Here is a 24647-nt window from a genome sequence, read left to right as displayed (position 1 = left end):
AGCTAGAAACATGAGGTGTCAGTGGAGGTGGATAAGTGTGATATGGTGGTGGAGGATAAGGAGGGGAATAAGAAGTAGGGTAGGCAAAAATAGGTTGTTGATGTCCAATGAGTGCCGATTGTTGTGGAGACATTGGAACAAAAGTGTTTCTAGAAGGTGTTGAAGGTCAAGGTGGAGGCACAAGGACACGGTAGCCCTATCTAAGAGTCGGCTAGGACACAATAGAATGACCAAGTAGTACACTAGATAAAGCCATAGAGGCAAACTATGGTATCAAATGATCCACTTGAAGAATGCCCTAGAGGGGGGAAACTTGAAAGTGTATGCGTGGGAGGATGAGCTCCCATCATGGGTATGCCACCTGAAAAGGAAAAAGGAGTCCTAAAGGTTGTGCCTAATGTAAGACCCCCTGGTGTTGTGTGTGGTGGAAACATAGGTGCACTTAATGGAGGCTAAAAGGAATGTGCAGCGGAAGATGAGGGAGGGATGGGTGGGATCCCAAATATCCCTTCACCTATGTTTGTGTAGAGTTCACCATTTGCACCGGAGGAAACATGCGTGCTTTATAAAATGAATTACATTGCGCCTTGCGTTTTCCTTGTGAGGGACTTCAGAGGTTCTCCTTCATTCTTGAGAGAGACTTGCTAGAATATTCGGTGCTTACCATCGTCGATTTGTGATGGGTGTAGATGTGGAAAGCATCATTGGTTTCTTTTGTTCATTAAATGCAACAAAATGAGATGTACCTACTCCAGTATGACCATGAGAAACAAAATTATTTGAAGGAAAAGGAAGAGAAAGGATACAAGTTCTTACTTCTTTTTCTTACCTTGTCTTGGAGTTTTCAAAGAAATATCTATCTTCCTCATTACTTCCAAACCAAAAGATGTTATGTATTACGCCTTCTTCAAGAGAATCTCCCGAACCATGAGGAATAGAAGAATCAGATACTATAGAATCAGAAACAAGATTGTGCATAACTGGCACTAGAGAAAATAAATAAGATAGAAGTGGTATGTAATCCATGCCAATTTCCACTTGAGGATGGCCACTTCGAAGTGGAGATTCTGTTGTACCTACATAGTCAATAATTCGGTGCACCGAATCTAAAGAAGGAAACTCAGGCTTACCTTCAACTTGCTGTTGAGCCCTATGCATAAGGATGAGATCGTACTCAATGGGGCTGAAATCTTGTGCTATTGATGGACTCCATGGTAGTCTAAAGTTTCTCCACCCATGCCATATCTAGTAGGGGCAAGTTGGGAGGCCCACTCTTGCTTGTTTCTTTACATGCTTGGCTGTGGAGTGTGGAGTGGTGTGTCGGTGTTCAAAGTCATTTGAATCTTTTGTTGTTCTTGTTTCTGTAGATGAGCTCTCCGATCAAGTCCAAGGTTTCTCAAGAGAACTTGGCTTTGATACCATGTGACAAGATACTCTAAACACAAAAATACAATACCAATCGTATGACAAAGCACAAACTGATAACACAAAAAGGGTTCGGGTAACTCAGAGACAATGAACATAGATAATATTGAAATGATTGACTACTGAATATACAATGCTCATGCAGCAAACACACTATGCAGAGAGTGAATACTATACCACAAACTCCTGAATCTCGAGGATTAGAGCAGGGGTAATGAGTTGGAGTGTGTGTCGTACTCCAAACGGATCTCGAAACACATCAAGGTAGTCTCCGGATATCGAACACCAGCAAAAGCAGCCAAGGAAGGCTGGATCTAATGCAGAGGGCAGTGCAAGAGAGAGAGACTAAAAACAGGTGATAAAACCAGCAGTAGTAGCCAGCATGCTGAAATCAGCTTTGAACAGTGTGTGGTAGGCTGGAAACAGGTGCCAGATTCTTGTAGACAGCAATGGACAGCTTGGACCGCGATGTCCTCGGCATCCGAGATGTGGGCAGCAAGCTAAAAGACCTGAAATCTGCAAAAATGAGATAAAGAGAGAGTACTGGCTGCATGCCTATTTATAGAAAGTTTGGGGCACCCAAATTAGGGTTTTGCATGTGGGGCACAAACTCTCTAGGATTGCGTTTCTTTTTAAAATAAAAGGTTTGCTTCATTAATTAAGCATGTTTTGGAGCTGTTTAAGTCAAGCTAATGCATTTTTAGCTCAACACTCCTTCCTTCCCTGCCACCTCGCTGCCTAGGACTCTTGACCGTGCTGCCCGGTTCTTCCATGTTGCCGCTTGGTTCCTCAATGCCATTGCCCAATCTTTCGTCCATCCCGTTGTTGCCTAGGACTCTTCACCGTGCTGCCCGGTTCTTTCTTTCTACCACACATTGGTCCATCCCGTTGTTGTCTTCCCTCAAATTTTAAGCTCCGCCCACCATCTTGATTGCGCCCACCTCCCATAGTGGTGCACTCCCTCCTCCGGTCGCCACCTTCTCCTCTCTCTCATATCTATCATTTCCTCCTCTGACCATCCCCTTCCCTCCCTTTTTCCTTCCTCTCCACTTCCACTTCCTCTTCCTCGACTTCTCCTCCCTATTTTGAGGATGTATTTATCGTAGTGGAAGCCATGCATTAGAATAAGCTTTGTGGATTGTATGCCCTACATGAGAGGCTTGCCAAAGGCTGCAGAAGGATTTGCAGAGTTTACAAAATGCTAAGCCAAGGTTTCTTGTAGGACATTTTAATGTTTATGAGATGTTTTGGGAAAATACCCCACTCTCAGTTATCGATCATCCAAAGGGACAAGTGTGGGATGCTTTAGCAGCAGTGGTTGTAAAATTAGGTGTGTGGTCACAGTTGCATTGGAGCCTGTTTGGACAGAACGTATTTATGCTATTGTGCTTTATTTTTCCTAAGATGCATTTCAAGATACATCATGTTCTATCAGATCATTATCTTGTAGTGTTAAAATTGTTGTTGTTATCCTGTGAAAGCAAGACAAAATTCTGTTGGAGAAAGCACTTGCTCAATTTAATCAATCCTCTTGGTCCATGAGATTTTTAATTATTGCAGAGAGTGACTCAAATTGCCTGGGCTGTTCCCATTGAGGATATTCTTTGATGGAGGCTTTTAAGGAAATGTACTGGAGACAGCTTATCAGCATGCCATTCATGAGGTCTCTCTAGAGACAACAACTGCAGTACATGGAATTTTGGTTGACTGGTTTTCAAGTGGTCAGTTGGGAAGGACATGTCTCACACTAGTTGGGAGACGTAGTTGACTGGACAAATTGCTGTATTTTAGGATAGCCAATATGTTGAATATAAGTTCCTGGCCTAAAGAAATGCTCTAATTGATATTCACCATCAATATCACATGTTTTATGCTCAATTGCAGCCAAAAAATGCCCATGAGAACATTATCCATTGTAGATTTAGTTTTGGATTCATTCTTGGTGAGAAAATTGTGCATGTATTTTTATCAGAAATCATTGGGTACAAGAAGTCCTTGAAAGAGAGGTTGCTGCCAACAGGTTTGTAGCCCAAGTGGTTTGAGCATGTGGATGAGAACATAGGTGTGTGAGTTCAAATCTTGGGTCATCCTTGAGGTATCTTTCAAATTTCAAGCCTTCTCAAGGCAAGAGAGGTTACAGCTTGTCAGTGTATTTTCTGTGGGGTTAGAAACCAGGTGTTGAATGATCAAGCATCTTCTAAATTAGAGAAATGTATAACTAAGAGAGAAGTTCAAGTGATATTGAATCAATCTCCACAAGGCAAAAAGAAGTGTTGAATGATCAAGCATCTTCTAAGTTAGAGAAATGTATAACTAAGAGAGAAGTTCAAGTGATATTGAATCAATCTCCACGAGGCAAAAGGTCCAGACAGCCACACTATTGAATGTTTCATTAAATATCTCAAAGAGCTTAAGACCCCAATTTCTTGGATCAGGAATAGCTAAAGTTCCTTTTTTAACTGTCAATCGCATGTATTTTAAATTGCAGCCAAAGCATGCCATGTGGATATTCTCCACCATAGGATTTAGTGTTTGATTCATCCTTGATAATGGAATTGTGGATGTATATTTACCCAAATTGTTGGGCGCAAGAACAGGTCTATGAAGAAAGAGCATTGCAGCTTGTCAGTGTATTTCTATTTGCTTTGAAATCAGGTGTTAAATGAATGGGTATCGTTTAAATTAGATGAATATCACAAGGAAGAAGTTCAAGTGATATCGCATCACTTTCCATGAGGCAAAAGTCTTTGGCTGTGTTCGTCTCTATCTAAAGCTGCATCTCTGTTGATTCGAGCCAATGGAGAACCATTTCAATTATTGGAGCTATGTTGAATATTTTCATGATGGTTTTAGCTAGCAGGTAACACTTGTTAATGCCACTTATTTAAGTCTGGTTACACATTATACTTGATGTGCAAATTAGATTCATATTTGGGTGAACTACAATGCATAATATGTATACTTATTGTGCAGATTGGGTTCCGTAAGGGTGACATACATTTCATGATATGTGAGATTGGTGTATATAATTAAGGTCTTTACATCAACACACAGATATGGTACTCCACAACAGACTGAACTTCTATTGGGAGCAAATCCCTTTGGCATTCCATTAAACCCACTCCATCGCTCAATCAACAGTTGATCAGTTGCCAATTGGCAGCCTCCCTTATCAGTTGTCGCCACTTTTGCAAATGTACCAGCCTTGTAATCTCCCAAAATTGCAAAAAATATCTGCGATGTTAGAGGTGTAGGGAAATGCTAGGACAAACAAGCCTCAAGGTTGCCTACTCTATGTCTGTGTGGAAGTGGGCATGGATTGTTGGCCACTCTATGTCCACATGGAACTGGACTTAGACTTTGGCCTACTCTATGTGACATGTCCACTTGGAAGTGGCACAAATGGTAATGATGAAATAATTCATTCCTATCTGCCATTGGATACTGGCCAAAATAAGCCCTGCAGAAATTCATGTAGTCCACTCTATGTCTGCATGGACATGCACATATACTGACAAAGTTGGCCACTCTATGTCCATATGGAACTGTATATTAGACTTTGGCCTACTCTATGTCCACTTGGAAGTGGCACAAATGGTCATGATGAAATATTCCCTTTCTATCTGCCATTGGACACTGGCCAAAATAAGCCCATGCAGAATGTCTGCATGGACGTGCACATAGACTGGTAAAGTTGGCCATTCTAGATGGAGAGATACTGGTGCAAGGTTCACTACTTTATGTCCACGTAGAAGCGGCACACGTGGTCATAATTCAATGTTTTCTTTCCACCTGCCATTTGTGCACTGGCCAAAATAAGCCCTCACAAATTCATGTAATCTATGCAGTTTATATTGTGAAAAAAAACAGACTGAACACTTGCATATGCTAGGCCGACGTGGCTTTGTGACATGTGCATTTTGCAGCAACCTGGAGTCTTTGAACACCTGAATATAACATCCAAATTATAAGCTACATCAGTATGGTGATCTAGTTAGTAGTGCAGTATGGTGATCTAGATTGTAGTTCAATACACTCCTTCAAAACAACCCTGGCTTCTATGTGCCTGAGCCAGTTTTATAGACTGTTGTTGATATGTGTTATCACCATTAGGTAGTATTTGTTTATGCTCATCAATGTGAGACATTCTGATATTTGTAGGTAAAGGGAAACATTACGTACAATGGACATACTTTCTCAGAATTTGTGCCCCAAAGAACCGCTTCTTATATAAGCCAAATGGACAATCATATTGGTGAACTTACAGTAAGAGAAACACTGGACTTTGCTGCTCGTTGCCAAGGGGTTGGATTTAAATATGGTGGGTTGTCTGCCTTCCTGTCCCACTCGCAGGTTTTTGTGTTTTCTTTGTGCATGCTCGCATGTGTTTATGTGTACTTGTGCATGTGTAGCTACCCAATGTAGTTGCTGTACGTTACAGCCTGTCAGAACAGCTTCCTCATTGAGTCACATATTCTCATAAAGTGAGTCGGATTCAATGAAGAGGACAGGACTGTTGCTTTATTTTTAAACATTTGCAGTGAAAAAACAGAAATATTATAATTTGGGAGTGCATAAGCAGCAATCAAAGACGAGCGTGTTTAATATTGAAACATTGAGGAGACTTTACTGCAATTGTGGGGGACTGCAGCACCCGCACACTATAGGCACAAATTTGGTTCGATGTTCTTTCCTTGTGCAGTCGCACTTATTTTTTGACTTGTGACTCAGAGATGCTGAGGCAATTAGCTCAAAGGGAAGCAGAGCTTAATATTCGTCCAGACGCTGACATCGATGCATTTATGAAGGTCATTGTTTTCTCACCTTCACTCACATAACTTGTGTTTTCTCTTTTGAAGCGATTCTGACCTAGCCAGTTTTCTTTTAGGCAATGGCAGTGGAAGGACGAAAGCACAGTTTGGCTACTGATTACATTATGAAGGTCCTGGGACTTGAAATCTGTGCAGACACAGTTGTTGGCAATGATATGCTGAGAGGAATTTCAGGAGGTCAAAAGAAAAGAGTCACAACAGGTTTGGCTACAAAATTTCATGTGTCAATGGTGTTAATAAAGTTTGAACTCGTATTGAAATGTGCCGATCGTTTGGCAGGGGAAATGGTTGTTGGGCCCAAGAAGACACTGTTTATGGATGAAATCTCAACAGGACTTGATAGCTCAACAACTTACCAGATTGTAAAGTGCGTGCATAACTTTGTGCATTTGTTACAAGGCACTGTATTGATGGCGCTTCTGCAACCTGCACCAGAGACGTTTGAACTGTTTGATGATGTGATACTTTTGTCTGAAGGATACATTGTATATATGGGTCCCCGGGAAAAAATCTTGAACTTTTTTGATTCTCTTGGTTTCAAAATTCCCCCACGCAAGGGAATAGCTGATTTTTTACAGGAGGTAGTGAGCTACATTGACATGACTTCCTTATCTTAATAAATAAAATTCTAAAAACTTGTAATTTCAGGTCACTTCTAAAAAAGATCAAGAACAGTACTGGGCAGACAAAAGCAAACCTTACCGGTATATACCAGTTTCCAGGATGGCTGAAGATTTTAAAAGGTTTGAAGTTGGAATTGAGTTGAATGATTATTTGAGTACTCCTTATGACAAGTCAAAGAGCCATCCGGCTGCTCTTGTAAAAAAAAGATACGCATTGCCAAAATGGGAACTCTTCAAAGCTTGTTTCGAAAGAGAGTCATTGCTAATGTCTCGGAACAGATTTTTATATACTTTTCGAACATGTCAGGTGATGCTTCTTATAGAGCAGTTTTTCACTATGCAAATTGTAACTTTGACTGATTTTAAGGTAGTTTTAAAACGTATATCATTATTGACTACTGATATATTATTGACTACTGATTTTAAGGTAGTTTTAATACGTATATCATTATTGACTACTGATATATTATGTTCACTGGTCAGTACATGTTCTTTAACAAATTGAGCAGCTTGTTTTAAGTTGTTTCATTTACTTCAGTGTCTGTTTGATCCTTACACATACAAAGTTAATTTTCTAAACTTTCACTTCATTGTAAATAATATGCAGGTGGCAATAGTGGCTTTCATCACTGGTACATTATTCTTGCGCAGCAAGATCAAACCAGTAGATGAATCCAATGGGCTCCTATACATGAGTGTTCTTTTCTTTTCTCTGATTCATATGATGTTCAATGGTTTATCTGAGATGACAATCACAGTTTTTCGACTTCCTGTCTTTTACAAGCAAAGAGACAACCTTTTCTATCCTCCTTGGGCATTTTCAATTCCAAGCTGGATATTGCGGATTCCATATTCAATTGTTGAAGCCATTATCTGGTCTTGTATTCTTTATTATAGTGTTGGACTGACACCTGAAGTTGGCAGGTATGTCTTGGAGAATATTATAGACTCAAATTGAGTTTGAATTAAAGTTTTGCTTTCTGTTGTTTGGTTTGGTATTTCTCTCAAAGATATACAGAACTTGTGCAGGTTTTTCAGATTTTTGCTATTGTTATTTTTAATGCATCAAATGGCAATTGGCCTTTTCCGGCTGATTGGTGCTCTTGGGAGAAGTGTGGTTGTAGCACAGACATTTGGTTCTTTTTCACTGATCATCATCTTCCTACTCGGAGGTTTCATTATTTCTGAAAGTATGTATTGCTTCTTATCTGAGGTTCTATTCATCTTGAACGTTTCAATCTTTATTACATGCACTGATTTTGTTAGACTTCTTCCAATATCTTAATGGTAAGGATCTTGTAACTTTTCCCTACATTCAAGTTTTCAAGTCTTGTGACAGATAGTATTCAACCATGGTGGATATGGGCCTTCTGGATCTCCCCTCTGTCTTATGCACAGAATGCCATTGCAGTCAATGAGTTCCTTTCCTCGCGGTGGAAAAAGGTGTATTTTCATACAAAATCTGATATTTGCTTGTTTTTTCTAGTCAAGTAGTAGAACCGCTTGGAATGCCATTTCTCTTGACTGTCAGATATCTATGCTGAGTTACAGCTTAGTACCAATGGCAATCGGCCTCTTTATTTGAACATCCTTGAAGCACGGGGACTTAGAAAAGAGGACTACTGGTATTGGGTAGCTGTTGGTGTCCTATTTGGTTATATTATTCTGTTCAATTATCTGGCAACCTTGGCCCTTCATTATCTTAATCGTAAGATATTTCCATTTTACTCATAATTTCACCATTTCATTTGTGCATTCTATGGTTGCTTAGTTATAAATACTAGACCTAAAGGGTTATAAATACTAGACTCAAAGACTTTCTTGACTGCAGCTTTAGAAAGACACCAGGCAGTGATTTCTGAAGATGATATACACAAAATAGGCAACCATGAAGATGGAATACCCATGCAGATAGGTAGACGTTAAATGCCTATAGAAGTTTTCTTTTCCATTTACATTCATGTATATTAAAAAACCTTCTTACGACAGTGAATGTAGAAATTGATAATATATGCGAAGAGGAAAGCAATAACAAGGATGCTGTAAGAAGGGGAATGACATTGCCTTTCCCACCTTTGAGCTTGACCTTCCACAATGTCTGCTACTATGTCGATATGCCCAATGTAAGTTGATTCAGCATACAATTCACTTTTATTGCAATCAATATAGATTGCAAGTGTGTTTGAGGGATAGTCTACAGAATTATGTGTCCAGTTGATGCTTAAGACATTTGCAAGATGGTTTCTAATTCACGTGTTTCTCTCTTAAAGGAGATGAAAAGTGAAGGTGTAAGAGGCGATAAGTTGCAGCTTTTGAAAAACGTTAGCGGTGCATTTAGGCCTGGTTTATTGACTGCTCTTGTCGGTGTCAGTGGTGCTGGAAAGACTACTTTGATGGATGTTCTTGCTGGAAGAAAGACAGGTGGATACATTGAGGGTGATATAAGAATATCTGGCTACCCTAAAAAACAACACACCTTCGCACGTGTGGCAGGTTACGTGGAACAAAATGATATCCATTCACCCCAGCTCACAGTATATGAATCTTTAATGTACTCCTCATGGTTGCGACTTCCAAAAGAAGTTGATGACAATGCTCGCCATGTGAGTATCTTGAACCCTAGGATTGAATCAGTGTAAGAGAGTATGATTCAGTATGTGAAGTAGATTTAAAGTGATTGCTGTCAGTTTTGCTATTTAGTAGACGACTCTATCAATTTGCTCACAGTTTGTGGTCTTGGCTTTTCTTTTCTTTTTCCCCGGAGGGGGGGGGGGGGGGGGGCGGCGCGCATGGGGGGGCGGGTAGGGGGTGTTGTGTTTTTTGTGTGTTGAGCTTGTGGGAGGTGTTATTGGAGTTTGTTGGTTTTAAACAGTAGTCACTTTATGACTGCTATAGGCTCCAAGGTATCGACCAGGACCAGTAATCTCTCTTTTGTTATTGTTTCTGACTTTGACTGTGTTCTCTGTAAACATATTAGCCTTTGTACAATGATTGCAACAAAAAAAAGAGTGAGAGGACCAGTAATCTCTCTTCTGTTAATGTTTCTTGCTTTGGCTGTGTTTACAGTAAAGATACCGTCTTTGTGCACCAATATCATTCCATATAATGATTGAATCCAAAAAAGGTGTAGAGCCCCAAATATTGACTTCGTAGATTTTGGAATATGTATAGGTCTATAAGCATGGCAACAAAGCTGCACATTAATTACATGAAATCTAAGCTTTTGCCTTTGAAATCGCATAACTGGCAATCTCTGCTTTGGCCAGGAGAAATTTTGCAGCTGCATGAACAGCCAGGTTTGATGGAAAATCTCTATTCAGCAACAAATGCATTGGGTGTCAGTTAAAATTAAAATTAACAAAACGGAAGCTATGTTAAACGACAAATAATCCAATCAATTGTAATAGCTTATGCATAGATGTCATGCCACCCCCACATAGAACCTACCTAGGCATTCTAGTAGGACACCACACAAACACTTGAATGCCCAGGAGAAGACAAGTGATCCCTCTCGCCTATTGAAGGCCGGGTCTCTCTAGACATCTTTGGCCTGCACTACAAAAAGGAATGCCTAGCCTCTTGCTCATTATCTAGGAGATGTAGTAGGAGCAACAACAACAACAACAACAACAACAAAATAAGGATGAGGATTCTAGTCTTGATTATGATGCAGAGACTTAGGATTCAAAGTGATGCTTGGTCTTCGCCCCTATTGCTTGGGCCCATGAAGCTTGCCATTTGCGTTTTGATTTGTGGTTTATCAGTACCTTTAGTTGTTTATTTTTGTCTACTTTAGTACTTAATACTTCAGTCATTAAAAGGCTCCTAGGTCCCACAAGCCTTGTCTTCCATATTTCCAATTTTGTAATTATGAATGAGGAAACAACATGAGTCATGACACATGTACTTACTACAGCTTATTAGAATTTTCTATTAAGTATTCAGTGTGTCCTTAGGCCATAATTTGTATATTGTTCTTAATACGTGTTAGTGACACCTTTGCATTTGAGATTCTATACAGGATTTTCTTGTTAATGTGCTACTTTGATGATCCCTGTTTTGAATTTCAAAGTTTAACATGTATCTCAAAATATAATATATATTTTCTGATACCGTCCCAATGTCCTACTCCCTGTCACGTTCTTGTCCCCATCACTTTCCTATGTCACTTGTGACTGTGATTGTGGTGCTGTCCCGCTGATTAAAAACCATAACAGCAGGTGATTTCATCCTGGAGATCTTCTTCACATCTCCATCAGCTCCAGACACTCCAAATTGCAGCATTTTGAGTTCACACAGCCTGATGATGTGTTCTTCATTGTTTCCATTTCTGTGTTTGTTGATTTCACTCCTCCCTGGACTGGTACAGCAGATTATCTCCATCATTATTGTGTGCTTCTAGCTCCTGCTGCTACCCCAGCACAAAAACAATAGTTCCCAGCCATCAGTCAGTTTATGGAGACTTCATTTTCAGTAGATTGAGGCCCCCTACAGCAGGTTACACCCTCTCTATCAGCCCTACATCGGATACTTGCGTTTTTGTGTTTTCCTCACTCCTGAAGGGCTGTCCAGCAGTCTCCTTGACATCGTTCTTCATTCATCGTCTTCTTCAGTGTTTTTGAATTTTTTTGTCTCAATTTTTGCCATACACTGTGTTTCTCCTCACAAACCCTACCGTCTCTTGACATGGTATCAGAGCATATCATTCCTTCTCTCGACATGGTTTCAAAGCATAGGTACTTAGAGAGCTAAAGATCCTCTTCATCAATGAAGGCAAAGGAAGATCACGGGATCGGTGACACTATAAAATTCCAGATTATTTCCCCTAAACTATTTGGGAGGTACCATTATCTTCTTCTCCCTCTCCCACCCTTCCTTTACAGATTTGACACACTGGTGTATAGCTTCTCCAAAGATAGGATGGAGCACTAGGTACTCCTATTGCAACAAGACTAGTCATTCCATTGCCGATTGTTGTCATTGACCTTTGGTCCCTACCCCACCAGAGTATATACATCTCCCTCCCACCACTTTTTGTACCACCTTGCCATTCTTGGTGACAAAGATCGTTCTACATGGATTATCAATGTTTTATGCTCAAGGCAATAAAATACATACGACATGCGCTAGCCCTTGCGAGCAAAAGAAGGCTCTAGGACCTCATGAGGCAATATGTCCTTCTAGAGGCCACAACAATGTGGTATGGAGGTTCCCCCCCACCTACATTCAAGTCCAGTGGCTTCTATGGTCCCCAATGCTGTAGTTCACTCTACTAAGAGACAGAGATTGTTGGATACTGCCTTTTCAGTAGTTTGCTCCATCAAGAAACTGAGGTTACTTGACTCCTTCACCTCCACAGTTTGCTTTACTGAGAGGGTGTTGCCCACTTGTGGCTCCACACGAGCTGCACATTTCCCCTCCTCCCTCATATGGCTTCATGGACATTGACTCTGGTGAGATGGAGGTTGTTGCCCACCTATGACTCCAACTCCGCAGTCCACTTTATTGAGAGAGAGAGGCTGTTGCTCACCTGTGGCTCCACAAAAGCTGCACATTACCCCTCCTCCCTCGTATGGCTTCATGGACATTGACTCTAGTGAGAGCATCAACGAGATTATCTATGATACCCCTACCTCCCATCCCTCTTCTATTAAATTTTGGAAGGCCACCTCTAGTAGGTATCAGGGTTCTCTTCCCTTGTAGCCTCAGATACCTTCTCCGATACCATCAGCGACCCATGCTTTATCATCAAACGTTCCAAAGGCTGTGATTCATGAGTTTTCACATTCCCTATCTCTGTCAAAGGGGGATTCTATTTCTCCAATTTCAGAGGGAGTTGCTACTCATCATGTGGTCCTTCGCACGTGGCACACCTTGGCAAAAAGCCTTTGCATTCTTCATCTTCCCTTAAATGGGCTGGTCAACATTGAGCTGCCATTTCACCAATCGATACCCTAGATCTACATGTTCTACTTAGGTCCTGGCCTTGGATGTTTCAGCCATGACTTGGTGGCTATATCTTTGCATTCTTACCAACATATGAGACATGGAGCTAGAGGCTTCTCTCTTGAGGTCTAGTTTCAAGCACCATCGATATACCCTATCTATAGTTCTTCCTTTTTCTTTGAGGTGGAAAACTAAGATTGCTAGGTAGAGGATCTCTCTTTCACTCCTCCTAGGGGACCTTTTGGGCCTCAAATGGGATGTTGAGATATGAATCTCATTTAACTTCATTAATTCCTATTTGTTCTCCATTTACAGCCCCAATAAATGTTCATTTTTATAATTTATTAATATTTGGGCACACCCGAGAGAGCTAGAGCACCATGCTAAACAATTCAATATCCCATGTGCTCATAAATAGGGCATCAACATTCATCCATATTTACTCCACACTTTCTCTCTCATTCATTCTTCATCATTCCCCATCACACCTCCAGCCTCGGCCTCTACCATTACTATCCATGCCCTTACCTTGGCAGATATCAATTTGTGGTGTTGTCCAATTGATCTTGACACCATACAAAAAGGTTATTCCATTCTGGAGGTCTTCTTCACATCCCATCAGCTCTAGACAATCCAAATTGCTGCATTTTGAGTCCACATAGTTGGTGACCTGTTCATCATTTCTATTGCTGTGTTTGCCAATTTCACTCCTTGAATTGGTACAACAAATCATCTTTATCATTATTGTGTGTTTCTAGCTTCTACTGCCACCCCAGCACCCACACAATAGTTCCTAGCCATCAATTTACTTTAATAGGGTTTTTTAACTAATATGTAAAGTCAATCGTTTATCCATGGTATCTAGGAGTGACAAGTGGCGAGACCTTCATGTAATATTACCTAATCTAAGAGATTTTTTATCAAAGGGTTCCCCTTATTCCACTTTATAAAGGCTTCATTTGCAAACAGACTAAGGCCACCTACAACATGCCACACCCTCTTTATTAGCCCTACATCAGATACCTGCATTTTTTTTGTTTTCTTCAGGCTTGATCAAGAGTCGTCTTAGTAGTAGTCATCATCTCGAAGAGATTTCAACATATCCTTCAACTTCAACAACTCCAAGGATTGTTTTAGCTTCCTCTACTATTGTCCTTCATCTTCCAATGTCTACTATAACATTCCACTACCCGGAGGATGTCAAAAATTGTCTAAGAGACCACAGAGACAAGAAGGTTTGTAGGGAGAAACACAAAGTGTGTATGAAAAGCACTAAGAGAGAAGAGAAACTCAAAAACACAAGAAGAACACGGTGATGATGCACCGTATCATGCTATGAGAAGAAAAGCTAATATAGTGGAGCTGAAGCTTTGAAGATGACTGCACTATCCTATGTGGCTTAGACGGTAGCACCTGTGGGAATCTGCACAGTGAAGGGACGAAAATGCATTCCTCCGAGCAGTGGGCTATCGAAGTAATCACTAGAAGGTGAAGGACAACTGTCGAGGGAGTGAGAACCGCAGTCCTCAGATGCTGTCAAAGATGAGAAAGATAATCACCAGTTGCTGTGGAGGGAGCAAATCACAATCCTCAAATGCTGAGGAGATGGCTTGGGCAGCAAACACAAATCCCAAAACATATGGGAGCTATCAAATGCAAGGAGAGCTGCCTAGATGTTGACGGCAACTGTTGGATGATAATGCCAAATGTAAAGGATGTCCCCAGGCAGCAAAACACAAATACCATGGGCTCAAGGTGCTGACGCCAAGGAAGAGAAGACTGATACCAAGTGCTAAAAGCTGACACCAAGTGGAGAGAGCTAATGCTAGGCAAAGGAAAGGCCTCCAAATTGCAAAAAGCAAATGCTAGGGTGATGCTAGGCTAATGGGAGATGAAGCCTGGTGGTGAAGAGCCTCCAGATGCTACAAACATAAGAAAGTAGGATGATGCCAAATGATGGAGACTAACACCTGGATAAGGAAAGTTGGTGCATGATGATGGAAGATGACACTAGGGTGAGTGGAGAGGGGAGATGCCCACGAATTGTGATGTCCTTTGATAGGGGTGTGGGTAGCAGTGGTGTGGAGAGGGAGAATGTCGGAGTGACAAAGGAAGAGAAGTGAAGAATGACTGAAGTGGTTGACAAGTGAATGAAGTGATGGCCTATTTATATGCATAAGTTGTCTAGGGTAGTGCACCATTAAGTGGGTGTTTGCTAATGAAATGACCAAAATGTGGACACCAACCCTTTTTGGGGTTGTCAATGAGAAACCCTAACTGAAGTGGGAAAACTGAAGGAGTGGTTTCTCAACACCTCCTCTCAAGCCCAAAAAGGGATGAAGAAAAAGAAGCGACGAGAGATACAAAGACGATGTAGAGGATCCCGGAGATCCAAGATTTCCACTTGAAAGGTAACCTATAGTAAGGAATAGTAAACAAGATGAAATGGAGAACATGACTCCATCTCGGGAGATAAGCCACTAGCTCCATAACTCCATGCTGGAAAGAATTCGAAGGCCTTGTTACTGAACCTCCAAGGCCCCAACCTAAGTGGTCTCTAAAGATCCTGGGTATCAATAGGAGAAATGACTCCTCAAAGACAACCGTCCCCAATAGTAAATGGTGGGTGAAAAACTTCATGATGAGTAGGTATCTCCTTGGAGGGTGGTGAGGGAGGGGCCCCCTCTAAAGCCAATGAAGTAGGAGCCCCCTCTCAGGGCAAAGAGTGTACATTCCCCTCTGAATACCCCTCTGCAAGAGAAAGGGAATCTAAGAACTCATGGATCATGAACTCTGAATCATGTGATGACTTAGGAAGTGCCGTCGATCGTGCCATAAAAAGTATCTGGGATGTCGAAGATGTTGAAGAACTCCAAGAGGTGGCTTCTCGATCCTTAGTAGTCGAGGGAGGTGAAAGGTGAGGCTCATGCAAAGCCAAGGGAGGTCGACAATCGATGTCTCTCAATGGAGTGGACTACAGAACCAAAGTAATGGAAGGTGTTAAACAACCACCATCTCTCAAAGGAGCGGACTGCGAGGGGATGGTATCCAACAATCACTATCTCTCAGTGGAGCAGGTTGCAAAACTGTGGGTTCTCGAGGTGGCATTCTTGAAAACCTAGTTGAAGTAGAAGCAACCTCTGTAGCATATTGCGGTGGTTGCGAGGAGGCCATGGCACCTAATGATCCTCCTTTTGCTCAAGAGAACTTAGTGTGCATCGGATGCATCTTATTGCCGTGAGCATAAACATCGAAAGCCAGTGCAGAATAAACTTTGTGGCCTAGAAGGAAGGGGTGGCGCAATAAGTGCCTAGGGGTAGAGGCATATACTCTAGCGATGTAGGAATCAAAGGTCCATGTCGGCAAGCATCAATGGGAGGTCCAGCAATGTTGGAAGAGGAGCACAAGAGTGGTTTGTCCATCTGCATATGTGGAGAAGTCATAGCACTGGAGTGTCAACCTATAAAAGGGAGGATGGGTGGGAGAGGAAGAGAAGGGTATCTCTATCTCTTGGTGATGTAGTGAAAGGGCAAAAATTAGTAGATGATGCCAAATACACAACTTGCCTTTGCCTTCTCTAATGCAGAAGATCTTTGTGGCTCACTAAGCGCCTTTGGCTTTGATACCATGTCAAAAATTTGACTAGGAGATTAGAGAGACAAAAGGGTTTGTGGGGAGAAACACAATGTGTGTACCACAAACATTGAGAGAGAAGAGAAACTCAGAAACACTAGAAGAACACGGTGATGATGCAATGAATGACTCTATGAGAAGAAAAGTTGATAGAGTGGAGCCCTGAAGCTCAAAAGATGGCTGCTTTGTTTTTCAAACTTAAGCAACAGCACCTGTGGGAATCTGCACACCAAAGGGAGCGAAATGCGGTCCTCTGTGGAAACTATCGAAGTGATCACTGAAAGGTGAAGGATAGTTGTTGAGGAAGCGAACCGTAATCCTCACATGCCAGGGAGATGGTGTGGGTAACAAACAGAAATCCCAAAGTGTGTTAGAGCTGTCAAACACAGGGATAGCAACATAGATGTTGATACCAAGTGTTGGATGATGACATCAAATGTGAAGGATGTCCCTAGGCAACAAAACGCGGATACTAGGGGCTCAAGGTGCTAACACTAGGGGAGAGGAGACTGACACCAAGTGCTAAAAGTTGACGCTAGGTGGAGAGAGTTGATAGCAAGCAGAGAGAAGGCCTCTAAATTGCAAAACGCAAATGCCAAGGTGATGCCAGAGGCTGATGGGAGCTGACGCCTACTGGTGAAGAACATCCAGATGCTACAAATGCAAGTAGGATGATGCTAAATGATGGAGATTGACACCTAGATAAGAAAGCTAACGCCTGATGATGGAAGATGACGCCAGGGTGAGTGGAGAGAGGAGATGGCCAAGAACTATGGTGTCCTCCTATAGGGGTATGGACAACAGTGGTATGGAGAGGGAAGAGTGTCAAAGTAACGAAAGAAGAGGGGTGAAGAATGATTGAAGTGGTGGAAGAATGAATGAAGTGATGGCCTATTTATAGGCATAAGCTGTCTAGAGTGGTGCACCACTAAGTGGGCACCTACTAACGAAACGACCAAAATGTGGACACTAGACCTTTTTGGGGCTGTCAGTGCGAAACCCTACTCATCATCATCTTTGCTTGAAGGACTGCACTTCACTCCTTCTACAGAGCAACACTTTTCCTCATCATCAATGTCTCTGCTTGAAGGATTGCATTTCTCTCCCTTCACAATGCAAATCCCTTCTAGGTGTTGCCACCTAATCAGCCACAATAGTGCAGTTATCTCCGAGCTCCACTCCATTGTATCAACATGATTCATATTCATTGTTATTCATTCATCTTATTTTTCAATGTTTTTGAGTTTCTTTGTCTCATGTTTGCCATACATTGTGTCCCTCCTTACAAGCCCTACCATCTCTTGAGATGGTATCAGAGCGTACCATCCCATCTCTTGACACCTCCCAATACAAGTTTGCCACACTGATGCTATGGCTTCTTTCCCTTAGGCTAGAGCATAGACCATTGAGTGCACCTATTGCAGCAAGTTGCAACACTCCACTAAAACGTGTTACCATTGACCATTTCCTATCCCCCCACAATATTTGCATCTTTTTAAAGGCACTCCTTGTGCCAAATCTCCATTATGGGTAACAAAGATTGTTCTGCGTTGGCTGTCAAAATTCTATGATTGAAGTAATAAGATCTCTACAATATGTACTAATCCCTTTGAGCACCTAGAGACCATGAAGCCTCACGATGTAATAAGCCCTCTTTGAGACCGCTGCAATGAGCTATAAAGGTTTCCCCCATCTATTTTCAGGTTTAGTGGCTTCCACAACCCTTACCTTCACAGTACACTCCATCAAGATATAGTGGTTATTCACTACCTTTGCCTATGCAATCCACTTCCCTGTTGGGGGTAAAGATGTCTGTGCCTAGCCGCCCTTGTATTACTACACTAATAGTACCCACACCTACACACTACAGGTGACGGCGAGCACCCGTCACTGTCACTTCATTCTTTATTCTTTCAATGACATTTGAATAAAGGGAAGGCTGGTCACGCATTGTGACTATTGGAGTTCCCACATCTTGAGTCTCTCTCTCTTTCTCTCTTGCTCCATCCGCCATTGCTCACACCTCTCTTGCTTCCGCTTGCTTGTGCTTTCACTTAGGCTTCTCCCTTCAACTGTATCAGAGCCACATTCTCCATGAGCTTGAGCTTAATTTGGCATTGCTTTAGCCCTCATTTGAGTTACCTACAGAAGAGTTTTACCATTGGCAACTATAGCTCCACCTCTTGAGGTTCATGTTGAGCTCTCATTGCTCTAGGACTTCTTAGGACCTATTGGGGCTATCTCAGGGCAATCTTGAGCCTACATTGAGCTTATTTCAGGGAGTATTCAGCTCAATATTTAGGGCTGGAAATACAAACACGTTGTTTTCAGCCGTGGCCACTTTCAAGCACTTGTGCTTGCTCAACCACTCCCTGGCATTGGACAAAGGCTTTAGCATTGTTTACCACTCCTTCCAACATTGACCATTAACATTGAGCATTGGTTTTGAGTCATTGAGCTTGAATTATTAACTGTGCAAACAAGGCAGCATGCTGTTATAAAACAGGGACAACCATATCTTCAATGTTTGGAGCTCGTATATAGTTCTCGGGATGCCCATATACCTATGTTCTGTTGCTAGATACTTGGGGGATCATATGTCATTGGTTTAAGATGCTATTGAATTGATTTGAGCACTCTTTTAGCTCAGTTTTCTCATAGATATCACTGCTGTCATAAAAGGACTGAATGCTATTTATCCGGGAAATGTCATGCTCTTGGCTTTTGTGATGCTCCCGAGATGCTCATTTGATGCTAGACACTTGGGGAATGTTTGGCCAATGTATTGGAAAGATTTTGGACTGATTTGAGCCCATATTTGGCTCAGTTTTACTGTCATTTTTCCTTCTGTAATAAGCAAGACTGAAGGTTATTTTATCAATGAAAGCATATGCCTACTACTTGTTGATGTTTCCCAGCTACTTGGGATGATACATTGATGTCTATGGTTAACACCACATGCTTGGCCATGCTCTTGGAATGCTTTTGGGCTTCAATTAAGCTCACTTTTGCTCAGTCTTGACTGTCATTTTACTGATGTACATACACTGTGGACAGCAAGCTTTTAACAGGGATAGTCTATGCCTAATGCTCTTTCATGCTATTCAGGCATTCTATGTATTGGTGCATGACATTGAAGCTCTATGCTTGGTTATGCTGTTGAATGCATTTGAGCTTACGACATTTGATATCCATTGTTAGTTACTTCATTGGATGCTTCTAAGGTCTATGACCTTACGGGCTTGAAGTTTTTATTGGGTCTTATGCTCCCAGCTATGTACTTTATATATCTTGGATGCTTGCATGTACTCACATGAGGATTTGAGCTTTATTTGCTTTGTCTAGCATCTGACTTTTATTCCAGTGGGAGTCACTTACGATGTTACATTGAGCTTTGGATTTTATTTGTAGTGTGCTTGAGTATGTTGTACCTCATTTTCAGCATGCTGTAATTGCAAACTGTTGTATTATTTATGAGAGCAGTCTCCTCTATTTGATGCTATTTTAGTCATAGTTTGTGGACAGCTCATTATTTTTCAGCTTGTTTTGGCAGTGGTTTTGGGGCTGTTTGCAGGTATTACAATAGCCTATTTGGTCTGTACTGTGACTCTTTTTCTTGCAGCATGGCTGGTCATACAAATGACAGTGCCATCTTCAACATTGAAAAGTTGGATGGCAGCAATTATGGCTATTGAAAGACCCAAATTTTGGTAGGTTTTGGTGTAGAAATATTAGGCCGATTAAATGTAAAAGCAGTAAGCCTAAAGGTCATAGTCAGGATGTATGGGATGACTTAGATGAGCTTTGCAAGTCCACGATTATCCTGTCCCTCGATAAGCAGGTTTATTATAATGTTGTCACAGATGGACAGTTTGCATGGGATATTTGGGAGAAAATCCGTAATCTCTATGATAAGCAGAGCCCTGCTTTTCAGATGTCTTGACTAAAGCAACTTATGGACCTTCATATGAAAGAAGGTACCAATGTTTCTCAGCATTTGAGCGAGTTTCATGCTATCATTGGCCAGCTGTCATCGCAAGGTATTGACCTTAAGGACAATCTTTCACCTTTGTTCTTGTTGGTCACACTGCTTGAGTCTTGGGACACATTCCGTACTACTATGTGTGCAAATATGCGCGAGAATGGGCTGAAATTGTCTAATGTAGAGGGTGCACTCCTGACAGAGGAGATCAATAGGAAGAATGTGGATGCTTCTCGTACTTCTCATGCTTTGGCTGTTCGGGGTCGCCATGATGGTAAGAGCAGGAATGACCGCCGTGGTAGAGACTCGTAGAAGTCTCATTCTAAGTCCCTTGGACAATCTCGCAGTAAGTCTTGTGGACGTAAGTCCGATTTGACATACCATTATTGTGGGAAAGTGGGACATATCAGGCTGTAGTGCCATAAAATGTGCAATGACAAGCACAAGGAAAAGAGCAAAGGAAAAGCGCAAGACAAGTTTGATGATCACAGTATTATCCCTACTAAGTCCAATGTTAAGATCAAAGAGATCAATGTAGTGTAGCAACCTGACTCTGATGATGATTACATACTTGCAGCTTCTTCTTTGAATGAGTCACAATTGTCTGATACCTTGCTTGGTTTTACTCAGTGTTGGTTGATGGTGTCCGATTAGTACCGTTCAATACTAGTACGGTACTAATCGGACTAATAAATCTTGGATCTATGTTTGATGCTATGTCCGATGAAAAAAATTGTACATATACTCAAAGTAATATACTTTAAACATTTAGAGACTTTATACTAGAAGTTTACATATTAAGATCTTGAGGATAGAGAGGATGGCCAATGGAGAGCTTGAAAGTGGAGGCAAGGTGGAGATATGACGAAGGAGATCTTCAGGGAGTGGGGTTAGAGAGCTTGAGGAGAGAGAGTTTGAGAATAGAGAGCTTGAAAGTTGAGCTTGAAATTTGAATTTGAAATTAGAGAGAGAGAGAGAGAGAGAGAGAGAGGGAGAGAGTATATTACTAGAAGGGAGGCAAGGGAGAAAGAGAGAGAGAGAGATTTGGGGTATGTACAAGTGTGTTGTGGAGAGGAAGCCTAAACAACACCTACAAATTACCCCAAAAGTGACCCCAACTAGTCACAAACAGGCACTTGAAACTGTTGAATAGTTTCCATCTAATGCGATCAGACATGTCGTACTAGACAGAACGGATCGGACGAGTTGACACATCTGTCGGACGTGGACAACTAGGGATGAGCCTTTGGCTCTTGTTCATTCTGATGTTTGTGGACCTATGCCCTGGAGGTGCGAAGTACTTTGTCACATTTATTGATTACTCACATAAGGCTTGGGCATATCCCATAAAGCTGAAATTTGATGTTTTGGCTACCTTTCAGTGTTGACTTGAATTGGTTGAGAGACAATCTGGATATAGGCTGAAATGCCTATGGTCAAATAATGGGAGTGAGTATGTCTCTAAAGCCTTTGAGTAGTTTTGCGACGAAAGGGGTATTAAACGTCAATTGACCGCCCCGTACATCCCATCCCAGAATGGTATAGCCGAGAGCATGAATAGGACAATATAAGAAAGGGTCTGTAGTAGTATGCTTAGCCAAGCAGGCTTACCACAATAGTTTTGGGCTAAGGTAGTGACTACTGCCGTACACTTGATCAATCGATCTCCTTGTAGTTCTATTAACTTTCAAGTTGTAGAGGTGTGGTCTAACAAACCTCTCTCGTATGATCATTTGCGTGTCTTTGGTTGTGAGGCTTTCTGCCATGTACCCAAGGACAAGCGCACAAAACTGGATCCTAAGTCTGTGAAATGCATCTTTCTTGGTTATGGGGATGTAGGTGAAATGGGCTATCGCCTATGGGATCCACATGCTCGGAAATTCATCTACAGCCATGATGTAGTTTTCCATGAGGAAAAGATGCATAAGTAGCAGGAGCGGATAGTCGAGATACGTAAGGTTATCTTTCAAGAAGAGCCTCCTACTCCTACACAACCAGCTAGACAAGCTGTAGTAGCAGTTGATGCTCCGGTAGACCATGACCATGATGCTTGACAAAATGTGCAGGCTCCTCAGTCTGCCTTGAGATGCTCTGCTAGAGCTAGATGTCCTCTTGAGTGGTTTGAGCCCTTTGTTGATTATGTAATGGTGACAGATGCATGTGAGCCTCTCACTTATGATGAAGTCATGTGCCGTGGTGATAGTCACTCTTGGGAGAGGGCCATGCAGTCATAGTTTTAACTCTTAACAGAAAAATCATATGTGGGAGTTGGTTCTTTTACCTGGTGGAAAGCGTGTATTGCCACGCAAGTGGGTGTCAAGTTGAAGAACACCCTAGACGCCCGAAGCCACCTATAATGCTAGATAAGGGTTTTAAACAGGAGCATGGTGTTGACTTCAAGGAAGTATTTTCTCCTGTAGTCAAGATGACTACCCTGTGTCTGGTACTAGCATTGGTTACTCAATTAGATCTGGACCTTTATAAGATGGATGTTAAGACAGCTTTCTTACATGGGGACTTGCATGAGGAGATTTATATGCAGTAGCCTAAGGGCTTTGAGAAAAAAGGCAAGGAACACCTAGTGTGCAGATTGAGAAAGAGTCTTTATGGCCTTATGCAGGCACCTAGGGAATGGTACCATAAGTATGATGCTTTTATGCATTCACAGGGCTATACACGCAGTGATATGGATCCGCGTTTATACACGAAGAAGACTTGTGATGGTAGCCTTTTGATTTTGGCACTCTATGTGGATGATATGTTGGTTGCTGGGAGAGCTTCTGATGAGCTAGATGCTTTGAAAAGTCTGCTCAAGAAGAGCTTTGAGATGAAATACATGGGATAGGCCTCACATATTCTTGGGATGCGCATTATACGTGACCGCTCTTAGGGACTTCTTTACTTGTCACAAAGAGAGTATATCCAAAAGATCCTTGAGCGGTTTCATATGCAGGATGTTAATCCTAATGGTTGTCCTTTGCCTTCTCATGTGAAGGTGAGCCAGATCAATTGTCCACAGTCTGTGATGAGCAAAAGATCGAGATGGCTAAGATTCCTTATGCATCCATAGTGGGTAGTTTGATGTATGCCATGATAGCCACTCGTCCTGACATAGCTTTGCAATGGGAGTTGTGGCACACTATATAGCTACACTTGGCAGGCAGCATTGGGATGCCGTCAAGGGTATCATGAGGTACCTGAAGAACATAGCAGATATGTACATATGTTATGATGGCCAAGATACAAGAGTTATGGGGTACACTGACTCTGATTATCCAGGACATGCAGACAATAGAAAATCCACCTCTAGCTATGTGTTTACCTTTGTTGAGGGTGTTATTTCTTGGATGTCCAAGGTGCAAAAATACATGGCACTCTCTACTACAAAGGCCGAGTATGTTGCAGCCATTGAGGCTTGCAAGGAGGCTCTCTGGTTAGGCCGTCCTTGGTACAACTGACGTTGTTCCTACACTACATTCGGATTCTATGAGTGCTATCCAATTGGCCAAGAATCCAGTCTTCCATGTGAAGATGAAGCACATTGAGATGCAGTACCACTTTATCAGAGAGATCATTGAGGACAAGTTTGTTGACCTTGTCAAGATCTCAACTAACCAAAATTCTACAAATCTACTCACGAAAAGTCTCTCAGCAAAGGGCTTTTCCTTCCCTAGGAAGTTGACAGTGTTGGATGAGATGATCTCTATTCCTCATCCTCTTGTACTTTATGTACACATTGTAATTTGTCACTTTTTTTTTTCTTATTCCCTCTTCACTCGAGGCACATTCGGCTTTAAGTGGGAGGTTGTTGGGAGTAAAGGCGCCTATGCCTAGCTACCCGTGTATTACTACACTGATAGTATCTGCACCTGCACACTGTAGGCGATAGGCGCCCACCATTGTCACTTCATTTTTTATTCTTTCAGTGACATTTGAATAAAGGGAAGGCTGATCACACATTATGACTGTTGGAGATCTCACATCTTGAGTCTCTCTCTCTTGCTCACTTGCTCCATCCGCCATAGCTCACACCTCTTTTGCTTCCGCTTGCTCGTGCTTCCACTTGGACTTCTCCCTTCATTGCCCACGTATGGCTCCTTAGGAGTTGCACATTCCTTCTCCCTCCTATGACTCCATGGAACCACGACCATCGTGCAGATCATTCTAATACCCCTATCTCCTATCTCTCTTTTTCTCTAGATTGGC

At 41.8% G+C, this 24647-nt stretch overlaps 1 protein-coding gene across 2 annotated transcripts in view; it reads left to right on the top strand.

Moving 5' to 3' along the window:
- LOC148041548 (ABC transporter G family member 31-like) overlaps positions 1–24647 on the top strand; it is a 126769-nt gene that overhangs the window by 38431 nt on the left and 63691 nt on the right. Inside the window, exons 6-17 of one of the 2 annotated variants that reach the window (XM_087680683.1) lie at positions 5587–5746; positions 6157–6233; positions 6314–6458; positions 6537–6838; positions 6906–7187; positions 7488–7804; positions 7910–8070; positions 8220–8323; positions 8432–8588; positions 8712–8795; positions 8879–9003; positions 9151–9483. In XM_087680683.1, the coding sequence (XP_087536809.1) occupies positions 5587–5746; positions 6157–6233; positions 6314–6458; positions 6537–6838; positions 6906–7187; positions 7488–7804; positions 7910–8070; positions 8220–8323; positions 8432–8588; positions 8712–8795; positions 8879–9003; positions 9151–9483 (2247 nt within the window). Of the gene's footprint in view, positions 1–5586; positions 5747–6156; positions 6234–6313; positions 6459–6536; positions 6839–6905; positions 7188–7487; positions 7805–7909; positions 8071–8219; positions 8324–8431; positions 8589–8711; positions 8796–8869; positions 9004–9150; positions 9484–24647 lie in introns of both variants that reach the window. The other variant, XM_087680679.1, reaches the window with a different exon arrangement.

The sequence above is a fragment of the Lygodium microphyllum genome, chromosome 1, assembly GCF_053477565.2.
Source record: "Lygodium microphyllum isolate KBCC chromosome 1, Lygodium_microphyllum_v1.1.10, whole genome shotgun sequence".
Lineage (NCBI taxonomy): Eukaryota > Viridiplantae > Streptophyta > Polypodiopsida > Schizaeales > Lygodiaceae > Lygodium > Lygodium microphyllum.
This window is presented reverse-complemented; position numbering and strand designations above follow the sequence as displayed.